Source organism: Phaethon aethereus (assembly GCF_964289735.1).
Source record: "Phaethon aethereus genome assembly, chromosome: 12".
In the NCBI taxonomy this organism is placed as follows: Eukaryota; Metazoa; Chordata; class Aves; order Phaethontiformes; family Phaethontidae; genus Phaethon; species Phaethon aethereus.
In genome coordinates, this window is record NC_138588.1 from 2,045,694 (window position 1) to 2,061,864 (window position 16,171).

General features: G+C 42.8%; 1 protein-coding gene across 4 annotated transcripts in view; it reads right to left on the reverse strand.

Moving 5' to 3' along the window:
- Positions 1-423: 423 nt before the first annotated feature.
- Positions 424-16,171, reverse strand: part of SMAD3 (SMAD family member 3) — a gene marked incomplete at both ends in the record, with an annotated part of 74,577 nt that continues 58,829 nt past the window's right edge. For 2 of the 4 annotated variants that reach the window (XM_082005124.1, XM_082005123.1), the window contains 5 exons: positions 424-547; positions 4,049-4,193; positions 6,572-6,709; positions 8,093-8,305; positions 14,920-14,970. In XM_082005124.1, coding sequence (XP_081861250.1) covers positions 424-547; positions 4,049-4,193; positions 6,572-6,709; positions 8,093-8,305; positions 14,920-14,970 — 671 coding nt within the window. Of the gene's footprint in view, positions 548-4,048; positions 4,239-6,493; positions 6,710-8,092; positions 8,306-14,919; positions 14,971-16,171 lie in introns of all 4 variants that reach the window. The other 2 variants (XM_082005122.1, XM_082005125.1) reach the window with 2 other exon arrangements.

Sequence of the window (16,171 nt, forward strand, 5' to 3'; positions counted from 1 at the left end):
CCTGGAGTTGTGTGAGGCAAATGGAAAGTTTCCTCCCAGCCATCGGTGGCTCCTGCGTGCTCACGACAGCACGGAGCGAGCGGCCAGACAGGCACTACGCGGCTGGAGGCAGAGCACTGGCTTCTCTCCGCTGAAACAAAGTCCGTTTTTTTATCATGATGAACTTCAGCTTCAAATTCTAACTGCAATGGCCCATAGCATTGTAGCCAAAGTGCTAGCAGTTTCAGTGGAAGTGGCTTAAATGGATATTTAGTTTAAACAAAACAAATAAATCCCACTTTTTTTTTTAAAGCAGATTTTTTTTCCTCATCACTTCAGGAACTGGGAATTTGTTTACTATGCAGTATGCATTTTGCTAAGGGTTAAGCCAATTCCATTTTCCAGAGTCTTAGTTCCCCCCACCCATCCCCAGGAGGTGTTTCCTTAGGAGACACTGGAACAACGAATACTGGGGGAGCCCATCTGTGTAAGGACCTTGTCCAGCCACTGCAAAGGACCGTTCAGATGCAGTTCAATCCAGCAGGGAGTACTGGTCACAGTCTGCCGCCTACAAGAAAGAAGGGGTTGCGGGGGGGGGGGGGGAGAAGAAAAGAAAGAACATAAATGTGACTTAGAAAACTTTACAAATGTGAAAAGGTTTTACAGCTACTGAAGCATTCTTTCCTGCTTAGACAATAGTCTTGCGTGTGGGGCCAAAGGAATGTCTCTCTCCTTTATAAGACTCTTTTGGCCTATGCTACCAACTTCTTTCAAAACCCCTACCTTTTCTTTTTACATTTCTTATGATCCCAAAGGAGAAAGTCACTATATAACCTATTTACTACTCAGATTCCTGAAAACAGGCAGCATCTGACTCCCTGAGGAAAAGCAAAGGTGTTTATCTACGCAATGCTCTTCAGTTTTCTTTTGCAGACCTTACCACTCCTAACTAGATAGCAATGTAAGCAGTTTACTAAATATGTTAAATTTCTCTGTCTATAAGACCCAGATACTCTCTTTCACCATATCTTTAGGTTTTAGCGGGACATGGAAGTGATGGGGAGAGGTCACCCCTCAGCCATTCAGATCCTCCTGCAGCCCACGGAGCCCTCTCCCCTCGTGCGGCCAGAGCTGCCACGGAGCATCCTTTTCGCAGAGATTGGGAGGATGCGCTGGCGGTTTGAAGCCTACACTACACGTGCTGTGTATGGGGCACTCCAGCAGATTTGCATTTGATCAGCTGCCTCACAACAAGCAGAAATGCTGCGGAGTGTAAAAAGTTGCAAAACCTATCAGGAAAACAGAAAGATGGTATTAAACCACGTGTTTTAAAAATCCTTCAAGAGTTGGTGGCTGTGGCCAGAGAGTAGAGAGGGGTATGCCTTGCTGGGTCAGTGCACACCGAGCTTTTACCTTCCCCTGCCATAAAGCACCTTCCCCCTCTCCTCTCTGCCTCTCCGTTATTCTCCCTGAGGCCAGACTCCATGGGGTGTCTCCAGATGGTAAAGAAGGAAGAGATGGGGAGGAAAGGAAGGGAAGGGAGGCCCAGGCACAGAGCAAGGGGCTATCCCTCCTCTGCTGAGGGATGGCAGGAGTCTTGTCCCAGGCAGAGAGGCAGGACAGCTGCTGTGGAAGAGGAGGATTATGAAGAGAGAGAAATAGCCTGGAAACAGCCTTGTTTTACACCCTCATTTCCCACAGAAGCTGTCCTTGGAATCTGTGGGAGAGAGAAGACAAAGCCTGCAGGGGCCCAGGGAGAAGCTGCTGGTGAAAAGGGGACCCTTCCCGAGGGGATAGTCCCTCTGCTCCGCGGGGCCACCCTGCGCTCCCAACGCCATCCCTGCCCCTTCGCTGCAGGGTAGAGGAGCGGGGCTCTGGGGTACGGATCCGCAAGGCTTCGGCCAAGGGCTGCAACCCATTCTGCTGATGAATCTGTGTCTCTCATCCTTTGAACTGAAAATGGAAGCCTGTCCCTGGAGGCACCCCACCCATTCCCGGCTCGGGCGCGGCTGACGGGAGCTGGCAGGCCAGGCGATGCCCCGGAGTGGGCGCAGGGGCAGGGCTTGTCCTGTACAGCGGCTTTGTGGTAAGTGTTTTGCATTAAAGGGTGTCTCATGAACTGTTTGGGGGAGGGCTGCAGGGCAGGGAAAGCAGAGCATCTCTCACTCTGTCAGCTTCGGACAAGCATACAAACCTCTCAGGTCCCAGAAAAAAAATAAAGTCTTATTTTGCTCTTTACACAGAGCATTCCCCTTCGCTGTCTGCGACCAGCCTAATGCTGCGCAGTCCAACAACTGTCCCAGCAACGCCGTACAGAAAACCACTACCTGTGGGGCTGCCCCGCTTCCGCCCTCTGCAAATCCATCACGGCAAACTTCCTTCTGCCTTCCCACCCAGACAACCACCACATCGGCTCCAGCCTTTCAGGCAGGCGAACCCTCAAAGCTCTCCATGCCTTCAGCTTGCTCCACCGGGCTCTCGCCAGACAGAGGAGAACCTCTGTATCACAGGCTGCTTATGCAATTGGCTTCTCCCCCGCTCCCCTCCACCAAATCCCTGCCACACAAGAGCACTAAACACCCCACCAATTAGCCTGCTCAAAAGGCTAAGCAGCTGAACCAGAAATCACTGGAACGGTGCTCTGGATGCAGCTCCCGCAGTAACGTGCCCATATACGAATCAGCTCAACAAATAAACGTGCTCTGACAAAGGCAATCAGATGTAGTATTTTGTGGCAAGGAAATGAAGGAGCGAGAGCGCAGCTTCGGCCCGGTCAGCGTGCGCGTAGGGTTTCACTGACTACAATACTCTAATGAGATAGTTGACTTTCCGTAAGTCATGCTCATCTGGATTTCATTACGAGCTGTGGCTGCGAGCCAAGGGCTGAAATGCTCTGGCCTGGGTGCAGGACAATTTCAAAACAAAATGGACTCCAAACATCTGGAGAAATGAAGAAAGTGGGAGAGCAATGTGCCGGGCGCAGGCTCCAGCTGATACTATGGCATCTCCCCGTCTGCTGCAGGCAGCTGTGCAAGGGGAGCATCGGCAGACAGCCTCACTGCTCTGGGAGGCAGGGGCTGCCCCCAGATTTTCAAATAAGGCCACAGGTTTAAAGGGTACACAGTCAAGTAAGTATTTAAAAATCACATTTGGCTTAAATCCTTGCCAGCTTTCTCTCTCATAAAACAACATTCGTTTTCCAATGAACTTTGTCTCCCCTACTTGTGCTATTAAACACTGATTTCGCTCCCTCTCCTACTTAGGGACGTTTGCTTGCTAACGCAGTGGAGCAGCAGCCGCACAGGGGATGAAGTAGTTCGTCCCTCACACGGTCTCCACTGTCCCCGTGTTGTCAGAATAACCACATCATTGATCCCAGACATCAGACCCTACTGCATCTCCTTTTTTATCTTCAATATTCACTGGGAAAAACAGTAACGCTGTTTCTCCCACTGCCTCTAGTCACATTTAAGCAATTGCCTTATGAGAAGTACTAAGGAAAGGATGAGGAGATTTAACTATAATTTTGCAGCAACTCTAACAGTTCTTCCAAATATAAATTTTCAAGCCAATCTGCTTTTATTTTAATCCCATTAGTCCCTGATAAAAGAAGCATCGAACCTAACCTGTATCTCTTAGGAAGCACTCACACTGATCCTGTCCTGATAACAGTGTAGTCATAAGACACTCAAACTATCAAATATACTTTTTTTTTTTCCTTAAAATTAGATCTAATAGTTCCCACACAGGCCATCTGGATTTATCTGCTGTGCTTCAGGTAAAGCTCTTGGTTTTACAAGAGTCAACACTGTGACCAAATACACGCGGTCATCCAGGTATATCACACAGTGTATTTTTTACACAACTAGGATGGGAAAAACAAAAGACGAGATCAACATATTCTCAAGAACTACAACCTACCTGCATTAGTGAAGAGACACTGTGCTAATTCCCCCCATCTTAAAAGCTGAGTAAAGAAGCTTTGCAGAACACTGTCCTAGGCTGTACAGTACAGGAGTGGCAATGGCAAGCACAAGCATACCGCAAAGTTTCATTCAAAAGGCCTGACCTGTATTCTGCTCCCCATCCCTTGACAAAGCTCATTCGAATTGTGCACATCCTGGTCAGCTGATACACAGCTTCGAAGCCCTGATTTACAGACTGAGCCAAGAGAGCGGCAAATTCCTGGTTGTTAAAAATCTTCAAGTTACATCCTGTGAAAAAAAAAAGAACATGACAAGAACAAGGCATTAGCTTAACTAGATTAAGAAATCCATTTCTTTCTGAGGATGGAAACAAACTCAAGGCTGCTTTCCCACATCCTCAGAGCAGGTGATACTATACACAGATTATCTAAACACAGCATTTCACAAAAAGGAATCAAGGTTGCCACATTTCCACAGCTCATATGCTGAAAAGGAAGCAAACCATGTTACAGGACAGAGAACGATGAATGCCAGTGCCCACACAGCAGATTGCGATCTGCGAGACCAGACTTGGGATCCTTATGTGGAACCTCCTTCTATCTCCTTTATAATCATTCCCCTCATACTGTAATTTAAAAGCCTAACTATGACCGTAACACTTATCAACAGCAGTCGCTACGGGGCCTGAAAGAAAGGAATGTACAGGCTGAAAACAGGAACTCACTGGTGTTGGATTTACAGTGTCTGTCAGTAAGAGCAATGGAGAAGTCCTGAAGCGAAACCACTCTGGCAAGCCAGAAACCAGTTATCAGGTTAAAAAGGCTCGTAGCAGAGCCGATTCTGCTATAATCCTCTCTTAAATTTAACTATCATGTGCCAAAGAACTTTCCTTATAAACTGGAATTTCCCCCCAATGTTTAGTCCCAGCTAAAAGACGGAGAACTACTTATTCAACTGTTTTTAGGTGATAAAGGTGAAATGTAACAACAGCATTCATAGTTTAAATAAATAAATAAATACACAACTCTTAACAAGAGGTGTTGCTATGCTTACTTTCTCCCAGATAACCATAAACAAGTTAAACTCTGAAACTTGGCACGCAACTAATGCTCATTTGGGATTACATATGGGCCAAATCTGAAAAACCACCATTTGGACTGTGATGAATTGTATTTTGCTAAAATCACTTCTGAGCCTACTCTCTTGGGCTGGACTCATACTGTCATCTGTTTTGGGTCGAACTGCGTATACCAAAGCATAACCGCATGCAACAGCTCAGCAGCTGCAGAAACAACTACTCATTTTTGTGACCATAAAAGAGCACAGCCCAAGAGCCGTGTATCTTGCAGAGAGTTTGAAGGGAAGCTCTATCAGGCATATTGCAGTCTAAGGGTGGGGGGAAATAAGAAGGGTGAGAGCACCAGGGCCAGGCTGAGCACAGAGGAAGAGCGATGGCAAGGAGAGGAAAAACTTGATCAGGATCAGACTGCCAAGCTGTTCAGACTTCAGGACTGGATGGGAACGGGTCTTTCCACGACTGTGCCTGGGAGGAGCGGGTACGACTTGATCTTTTCAACAAGAGGATGAAGAAATTGCTTCAAACCCAGCAAAGATTTGAAGATGAGTCTGAGAAGGCGGCCAAAGATTGTGGCAGAAGTGGGGAGAGCTGGAGTCCAAAAAATGTGCCTTAGATGAATCTACAGCGGAAATGTGGGTTGTTTATGTCTTCAGATGTTGATTCCAGCCAGCGTGGACTCTTGTGATGTGGCTGGAGATTTAAGTCATGTTTGCAACACTGGCAGCTGCTTCCTAAGCATCTGAGAAAGGAAACCCGTTAAGATGGGCCAGAACTTGCACTGTATGGATCTCTTAAAAGAAAGACAATCTTTATTCAAATATTTATAAATAAAAAAGTTTGTTTTTTAAATATAGATGTACTTTTAACTGTAAAAAAATTCAGCTTTTGTAAGCCTAGCTGAGAATCTAAATTCCCGTTCGAATGGCATCCTCTTATCCTAGCTCTTACATGTATATAACAAAAAAAGTATTTTCTTCTTAGATAGATGCAATAAATTCTCCTGTAATCTTTCAGCATACTTTAGACATATGTTTGCTGTAACCAGAACAACAAGGTGTCTGCAGATGTGATTTCCCTAGAATAAAACCAATTCACAAAGCAAGGGGAAAGGTTTAGTACAGAACAGAAAAAAGTAACAATTTAAATCTTTTATGGACGAATCTAAATTAAGAAAAATTTCTTACTTTATATTCTTTTACTTAAAGGTACAAACAGAATTCTAAACATGACTATCAGATAATTACCGTAATGGACTGATAAAACACTGCACAGAACAAGTGGCAGAGTCTGCTCTTAGTTCTGCTTTGATCCTGAAGAACTGTTTCTTCCTACTTGTATGAATGGAGTGCAAACAATTGTTGAGCATACATAGTAGCCTCCTTTATCAGTACCTTCATCCTTCATGCTATAAAAAATGCCCTGCTCAAGTTGTGAGGTTGCTTATAATAGGGTAAAAGTTTCTGATTATTGTCAGGAAGGGAGGTCAGCAAATCCATGCCTACCTTGAAACAGCTCGCTTTCCATAGCAAGTCCCTGTTTGCAAAAGGTGAAGCTTGTGTAAGATCACAGATAGGGAGTACTTCCTTACCTGGAGGAATCTTGCAAACTGTCGCTGGGTGCCAGCCGTAGCGTTGGTTGCAGTTGGGAGACTGGACAAAAATGGCACTGTCACTAAGGCACTCAGCAAACACCTCGCCGCCAATGTAGTAGAGTCTTACTCCTCTTCCTAGAAAACACATGGCACAGTTTTGGTTTAGCTTAGAGCATTCATCTGCAAAATCTGCAAGAAGAGCTGGTAAAGACGTAGATAACCTCTGCTCTAAAAAAGCAGCTAAACTATGAATGATGGAAAATGAAAACCACCTCTTTTGGCCCACTGGGTAAGCCCATTAGGGAGCAATAAACTTGCTCTGTGAGTGACTTAAGCTGAGGAAGGCAGGAGGACCAATTTATAAAGTCAGAATTGCACTCTCCGGCCTCATTGTCAATCACAGCCTGGAGTGCATAAATTTACCACCTCTCAGCCTGCTTACTCCAAACATACATGCCTCTGATATTTTCCATATGGATGTTCTACCAGTTAACATATGGTTTTCAAACTTTTCTGAAAGTCATCACAGCTGGATACAACTGTTTGTTTATTTACTTAGTGATTTGGAATTAAATTATACAACATTTTCAAATCATTGCCTTTTGCTTGAGATTACACTGTATTCAAGGACAAGCATACATTTCCTGTAGGAGTTCACAGAAATTATTAAAATCTCAGTTAGTAAAGAAACACATTTCAGGAATACATCTTTGTTGCTCAAATAAACATTTGCTGTGGTCTTACATTCCTATTTGAATATCTTGCTTTTATTCTTCCATAGAGCATAAAGAGCCCGCTCAATTTAATGACTTATTTCTGAATCTTGGTGGGTTTTTTATGGTTGGGTTTTTTTTGGTGCTAGACATCATTTTAGAAACAAGTAAGGAAAGATCCTCCCGTATGAAAGTTTACTGTTCAGGAAAGGGTATAAAGGGGATCAAAATTAGGACAAAAAGCATGTTCATTTTTGATAGAAGTCAACACAAACACAGCAAAGCATAAGAACTTTTGCCTTTTATTAAAATTGCATAAATCTGGGATATTCTATTTAGCGCAAGCTTAACTGAAAACAAAAAATTGAATGTTACCCTGCAGTGTAAGCAAGAAAAGTGGAAATTGAGATGAAAATCAAGAAACTAAATTCCCATTTATAAAAGAGCAGTCAACTAGAAAAAAAAAAATAGTGCAGGAGGGAGCAGGAATACACAAAATTATCACTAATATCCATCCAAATATAGTTCAGAAGAGTGCACGTAAAAGCTTAAATTCTGCCTCCCTCTATTACATGCAGTAATTTTAGTGTTCCTCAGTGCATTTTTTAATCATACTTTTACGAAAAAATACAGTTAGTGTTTGTTTATGGCAGATTAGCCTGCTGAAACACCACGGATATTCAAACGTTGCAGTGTTCTAAAACTGACCAAGCTGCATGCTGATTAGGTAAATAAAAAGCTCCACATGTAGGTCTCCACCTTCCACGTTGAAAGACACTGATGAAAACAAGGAAATAGAAATTACCAATGTGTCGTCTTGTGAGTTCCACTGCCGCATTTCTGTTCACATTAGACAGTAAACCAAGGCAGAAGCGTTCAGAATTAGATGGGTCAGTGAAACCATCCACAGTCATAGAGGGCTGGGAGGCATGGAAGGTCTCTCCCACTCGCTGGTTGAGTTCATAGTAGGATATCGAGCACCAGAAAGCTGGCTCGCAGTATGTAACAGGCTGCAGATCTGCACAAAATAAAAAGCAAAATGAGTCACAGGCCCTCAGGAGGACTAGGGGAGATGAAAAAGAGCAACCATTTTGAAATATTGTTCTGCTTCATTCCTTGGGCTCACTTTAACCATCAAGCTTTAATTACTTGACAGATTTTAATGGACCGCAGCTAGAAAGTTACATCACCCCTGAAGCCTTTGGCACATGGAACAATCACAAATAGTCAAAGATATTAGTCACTTAGCAAGTGGGGTGTCACTTAACTATCTTCATACTTGGAGAAAACTTTAAAAATAAACTTAGCTGTATTATGAAATGTGGGATCACTGTAGTAGCCAGTACCCTAAAAAGAGAAAAGAAGAGGAAGAAGCAGAAAACCTTAGAAAGAGCAGACCACAAACCTGCTTTCAATAACACAGGTCTCCAGAACACTAATGCCGTGCACTTATACCAAGTAGCCAGCAAGTCCAACTTTCATTCTTACTGACTCTGTTATGATGTCTCTGGCACTGATGAAACCAGTAGAGTTGTCTGCAATATGCACTGAATTGTATGTAATACTGGCATCAAAGTAATTTAAAAATTAGATCCTTTCTTCCAGTCCATTTGATCTCAAATTTTCAAAAGAAAATCCCCAATAGATGATGACACATCTCTTTTATTTGCGTTATGGTTTGATTCAGCCTGTAGACCAAAGCGAAAGGACCGAAGTTCATGAGCAGGCTGAGGCAGCCTCAGAAGACAATACTTCATACGCATGAAAGGTGGGACATTCAAATGGCATCGAATGATTTAACTGCTCCCACTGAAGCCAATGAGATTTCTACAGAGGAAGGCACTAGTCAAATATTCTTGGAAATACTGCACTAGATTGTGCCCAGTCCTGCTGTAAGCCAAGAATCTGCTGAGCACAGGAAGTAGAAAGCAGACCGAGCTAATTGATAAGTGCTCTATTCTCCACATTCAATGCAAGAAATAAAAGCAAAAGAAGAATTCCCTCCAGTCCTCCTCTCAATTTATCACTTCATCCCCATTGAAATGGTGCTTGAAAGCAGAACAGCGCAGCTTCCCATCTGGCCAAACAGTTAACATCAAGCAGCAAAACGCAGTTTTTTCTGTGGTCTTTCCCATCTCTTGCTCCTGCAAGGCTTAGGTGAATCTGAGACTTAAGAGATCAGCTCCAAAAAATGAAAAACAGGTTTTTACCATCCCAGCCTCCTCTCACACTAAAGAGAGTGTCTCTACAGAGGTTTCAGAGTCATTTCTCATCTGGTACCTGCTGTTACTCCATAACTTTCAGAAACAAGTTGGAGCAGCCTGGCTTCAGCCAAAAGACATGCTGGTTTCCTCTCCATTACTGCAGTGTACGAGTTCCCAAAGTAGCTAATAATCAGAAAAAAACCTTTGGTTTCTGCTTTGTTACAGGCTTTGCTGACAGCAAATAAGAACTGAATAAAAGTGCATCTGGGGAACTCTCTAATCCTGAGCAGATCTTCAAAGTCTGTGAATTTTGAAGCTTATTCCCATTCCCAGCTTCTTTCACAATCTCTTTCCTTAATAATATCATGTGAAAGAAAAATGCTCTATTACAAGCAAAGCCCAATGTTCCTGCTCTCCTCTACACGTTACACCCATAAGAGAAAAAGCCTATCTTCCTCCTGTGGAAAAGGACATAATGCTCCAAGCGAAAGCTAAGGGAAGGCAGCTCAATAGAACCGGGGTCACTACGGCAATTTAAGAGATCTGCTAAGCATACCTGCCTTTTCTTCACATTTTAACCAATTTTATAGCTTAAAGCAAGCCCCTCCCCTGACATGCACAGATGATACTGAACACATCCAGGAGTCGCAGAAGTTTACTGTCTCTGCCTTTTTCTCTTACATGACACATTTGGTTGTCCCACTGGACATTGCCCGATCAGGCATATTTCTCCAGTACCAGCCTCATTTCATCAGTTAGCAGTTGTGGCCTGCAGCACTAATCCGTACACATCACATCTGCCTCAGGGCCTCACAGGACTCCAGTGCAATTTGTATAGAGGGACAGTAAATACCAGCACTAATCAGGCTCTTTAACTCTTTAAGGTGTGTCCACCCACTTAGAAAACAGACTGTGTTCCACATGACTGTGCTCTTATTCCACAGCGAGTGCCTTTCTAATTGAAAGGCTGCTCAGCTCCAGAAAAACCAAATCAAGTTTTGTTGATCCTTAAGTAAGCCCTCAGGTTGGCACTATTCAAGTTACAAACACAACGAAGCCTGTATTGCTCTCTATGGTTTCATGGTCCTTTCCTTCAGAAACCACCTCCGCTTGGTTGTGACTCAAGGGAACTGTGGATTCCCCACAGAAGGATCTACGGAAATTTTATTTCCGGCTTATTTGCAACTTCAGGAAAGACACAAACCAACAAATCCTATTTTGAAGAAAAACTTGTCTCTAAAAATTGCAACCAAACTTTTAACGATGCTGCTTTCTCCTATGATTTGTGGTCTGAGGCTTCAGCTTAAGCTGTCACGGGATGGGCAAGTTTCCTCTTGTGTTAGAGCTGCCCTGAATATTAATTTTCAATTTATGGATTTACTGTTTGGGGGAAAGTAAGAGAATGTAGCTCTGCTACAGCCAAAGAATCCTGAGGGGGTACACAATCAACTAAAACATGATGCATTAAAACCAAGCAAATCCTGCCTGAATCATCTCCATACAAGTTCAGCTGGGACACACTACAGCTCTGCTTTCACAAGTGTCCACCGAGTAGTGGGATGCTACCCATATTGCATCTTCCCTACAAGATGAAAGTACTATCTGTTCAGCTGCAGAGGAAAAAAAATCTGCTGGCTGCTTTGCACGCTCTACAATGTCTTCTCCAAGCGTAAGAGCGGTCGTTATCCTACTTGCAGTTAATGTATTTGATACACAATGTATATCAGAAGTGACTGATATATGTTATCCCACCGTCTTAGTCACAGCCATGTTAATTCTAACTCCCTCCTCAAAAACATTAAAAGAAATAGGTGTGCACGCTCCCTTCCCCTCTGTACTCTGAGAAGGGCTGTCTTTTTCACTGCTTTGGGAAATAGAGTTTCAACATAAAGAGTAACACAGGCTTATGTGACTGATGGATTTGACCATACGGTATGTGCTTATTTCACTTACAGCTTTTGCGTCAAGTCTTTTGGGGGAGAAAACACTGACAATGGATTTCCTGTACACCAAGGGACTGCCTCACTCCAAAATAACAATATGCATGCAACCTCAGGCCTGGCCCTTGGCCAGCGTAAACTCCCTGACTTCATTCTGAATGTCCACATAATGCTGGCAACAATCCTTTCGTTTTGGTTATTTTCTGTATTTTCTCCAGTTCATATTTCAGTAATACAGAAGAGATCATCGGATATCTATACTTCCATTTAACGCTTGACAACTGAAAATTTGATGACCGAAAGGTTGGATCAAAACTAGAATGCTACCAAATCAAACGCACAAGCTGAAAGGAAAAAAAAAAAAACAAAACAAACCCCAGTATGTTACACCTTGCAACACTTTTGTGCCTGTGAATGGAAAGATGAAACTCTGTGAGTTCCTTCAACCCCCTATTACAGCCTTAGGGCTTTATGCTGAAATGCATACCTTGCACCTCAAACCAACCCAGCTTCTATTGTCCTAGCTGGTTTGCCTCATGCTAATTTATTGCCTTCGTAATTCTCCGGAATATGGCCGTGGGATTTAAGTCCAAAGTTCAGCTTCCACGAAGTAAACTGTCTTAAAAGCTTCAGGTAGTTCTGGTCAAATAAATGGACATCAATACTGTGACATTATTTTCTTAATAGCAAAACTCCAAAAACCTACCGCACTCTGCTGCTGAGAGCTTGCTGATAATTTTCCTCATTGCACACTGTTGTGTTTTTTTTAATTTCTATTCAATTTTCTTAGCAGACGCACAGAGAAAGCCTGACTAAACTTCTGCTGATCAAAGTACAGCCCTAGACACCGGAGTGTTCTGCTTATCCACAGAATTATATAGCACAGCAAAAGCAGGAGCACTGCAGGTCACCAGCCACCAACTAACTTCTGTCTAACTGGAGAAGGGACCCTGCAAAGCTGAGAAAAAGTTCTGCTCTCATGGCCTGTGCAACCCCTTTCTGGGCTGCTGGAGTTTTCACCTACACTGCTATAAGCAGCTCCTCACTTTAGATGTGCGGTCGACAAGGTACCAATGATGACAGTTTTGTCATTTGACAGTTTTAAGAGTTGCTCAGCTACATGCCATTTCATTTATTGTTTTGTAGCTTCCTCACATGCAAAAATCTACAATAACATTTTTTAAAGGGACAAGAAGTTCTTAATTTGTGGAAGCTCTTGCCTAAGAGCAATACATATTTGTTTTGCAAAACTTAAAGGTATCTTTTAATGTTGGTAAGTTAAAATGCTTTTCTGATGTCTGCTCCTTAGACTACAAAGAGATTCCGTGTGGTTAACCCAGCTTCGCCTGCTCCTACTTAGTTTTTGTCACCAGACAGCACATTAGACATCTGACAGGCCCATCAGCAGAGCAGCATGTGTTAATAACCAGTGTCCTTGTTAGAAAGGATATGCATTGGGGCCTCTTTCCTAGAAACTCCTTTCTTCCTTATGTAAGGCAGATGCCACAGTCAACTTGCCAGGTTGGTTTTGTTACATGTAATTGGCTTTTTATTTTTAGGTTGAAGAAAAAATGCTAGAAATTCTCATCAATTCCTGGCAACACACTGGAGCATAATGGATTCAAACAAAAAAGAAAAAAAGGAAATAAAAATGTCAGCCATGTATTCTCTTCTTAGGCTTTAATAGTTAAAGCAACTAAAAATTTAGAGGCACTGTGGCAACATATTCCATGGTTTGGGGAAAAAAAAAAGGCAAAAAAAAAAAGAAGAGAAAAGAAACCCTCCCTTCAACAGCCCCAAGATATCCACAAGTCAGCCAATGACTAACAAATTTTGGAGTAGTGTCAAAGTACCCTGTGCCAGGATTAAAAGCATATGTCAACTTTACAGCTATGGTTATTTGAGAGTAATCTCAAGTGGCCTCTGTCTGCTGGCTTAATGAACGTTTAGAGAACTGATCCTGCAGCTAGCCAGAGCTATGAGTGCTTTTTATGACAGACCATTGAGAGCAATTTCAAATAGCGTAAGAGCTCAAACTGATGAAGATCAGACCTTTTATGTCTATAGGTATGCAAATAAAGGGCATAGCCATTTGAGAAGATAACAGGTTCAGAGACAGCCGCAAAACCTCTAGTAATATTTCAAAGGTAAAGGCTCTGTTCAACTGCTATTCCTTCTTCAGCTTTCCTCCTGTTTACTGTCTACAGGTTATGGAGTGAATCAGTGACATCAGTGGTCTAGTACAGCACTTAGGGCTGGATTATCTTCCTGGTGCGCAGGATGGAGTTAGGTGGGGGAAAGATAACTCAAGACTGCAGCATAACTCGAGTTTGCTTGAAGATTTTTCTTCTGTGATTCTGTGAAGAAAACCAACTGGCTGGTCAGTCAGAAAAATCCTGCAGTGCATGTGTGGTTTGTGCATCTTACCTACAACATTCCTCCAGGCTTGTTTAAGCATAAGACCCCACAAGCACCTCTGCTGTCAGCTAAGGTTGAGGTCCTGAGGTCATGAGGTCCATGATATCTGCACATCTCCATATGCTAGCATTCCTGCCCTCTCTCCATTTATTTGGACTCTCCAGCCGCACACCAACCAACTAGCCTCCTCCACTTTGCTCTGCTCAGACCATGCTCAATTTCATACTATAACAACTTACACACCCTGGGCCATCAGTTGTTCCAGTGGTTTAGGGCACTGGGATGTGAGGGCTCTGGGCTGCTTTGTCCCTATACGGTCTAGGGATGCCCCTCAGCACTCGTCGTTTTGTTCGGAGTCCCCAGCCACTGCCACCCAAACCCTCAAGGCCATGCCTATCTGTGCCATGTAACTGCACAACTTGCTCTGCTGGGGACGTGGGTTTGCTCCTGAGCTGGGTTTACATGAGGATGAAATTCATTTGCTGCCCTTCAATCAAGTGGATGATTGCCTGAGCTGACAAAGCAGCGCAGGCAAATCTGTTGCTTTGAACCTCACCCCCCTGCCCATGATATGAGGATAGCGCCATTTGCCCTGTAATGAATATAACACCAAGTTAATAAATACTAAAATAATTGCAAGACACTCTTGTATATTGTAAGAGAGACCAGTAAGCACTACAAATTTACAAATTAACTTTCCAGGAGACAAAAATTTAACCTTAATCTGTGTCCTTTAAAAATATAAGCACACAAAACCACCAGCAAAACAGATGGACACATTCCTTGCAAACTCATGTAATGAAACAAGTGTATTTTTGCTGCAGCCCTTCACTCATTCTTTCTGCTATGTGTCTGCTAACATTTCTTGTTTATTTAACTCTCTGATATAAATTCAGGTTTCTTTATTTCATATGGAGTTACTATGAATCACTGTTATCACAGGATTAGCGGAAAGGAACATCAACAGTGCTCACAACCTCATCGAAAGTGCGCAACCTCAAGAAATATCGTCATTAAAATGTCACTATCTTGACTCTAATTACACACAGTTCTGAAGATCACATGCTTACCCAGATTATTGTGTGCTGGAGACATAGGGTTTGGTGATAAGTTTGGAGAACCTGAAAATCAAGACATTATTATTAGTATGGCATCCGCACAAGGAAAAACACTTGCACAAAATCTTCAGTGCTGCCCAGGCTTGTTGGAGGGATAACCCACTTCTCACTTAAGTCACATTTAGCGACACCAGCAGCTTCTCTGATTTTGATTACTCTTTACATGAGCTTCCAAAAGCTATCACTTGTATCAACTTGCTACATCTGCAATACCGCTAAGGGTCTTCATAATGCATTCACTTAAGCTTAACCCATTAAATTTCAAAACTAAGCATGCAGTTATCTGTTTTACTTTCACTTGCGGTTATCACAACTCCAGGTACCATCATGACAGTTACAGTCAAACCCAATTAGCTGGGCATTTAAAGAGCTTAATTTTACATTGCTAGGCACAAAACGTCCTTGTAACAGCCAAAACCATACCACTTTGTATCAACAAATCTTACTGGTTTTGGGACAATGGAGTATTGGATCAAACTAGACAGATCTGACCAAGCAACTGTCAGAATTTTATCCCAAATCATTCCAATTCGGTCCACAAATTCTGTACATATATTTCAAATATCTGCACTTGGCTTTCCAGAGCAATTTCCTCAGTCTCTGGATGCCATGTGGATGCAGACAAGTGGTACAGCCCATTTTTTCTTTTACTCTCACACTGAGTTTGGCTGGTTTCTTTAAAATTTGTTTTTCTATAAAGAGGGAAGCCCATGACTTCTGAAGAAAGGGATACAGCATTTGAATATAAATTGGGTATTTATAGCATCTTCCAGGCCAATTCTATTCCAGTCCACTTTCCAAAGCGCCATACATACATTCCATGTCAACCACATTACCAATAACTGTATGCACTAAAATAGATTGTGTCAATGGGCTTATGCTTGATGTAGACAAACAAACCCACACTGCCTTCCTCCATCTGTATAACTGCGGTGAAAGACTGCAAATCAGTCATCCCTCTTTTAGCATCCCACGTATGCTCCATGGCTGAAGACATGCACAGAAACCAAGATATTTGTGTGCAGTATTTGCATTAATTAGGTTTTGTATGTCTATCTGTAAGTGCCAGGTATAGTGCTCTTGTAAAGCGTCAACCCTTCTAACCAAGGATGTGTTTTTGCTTTTCAAGCAAACGTTTTACAAATTTGGAGTCTGATACAGTGATTCTTACAAGCAGTGACACCACTGAGATCAATAAGATGCC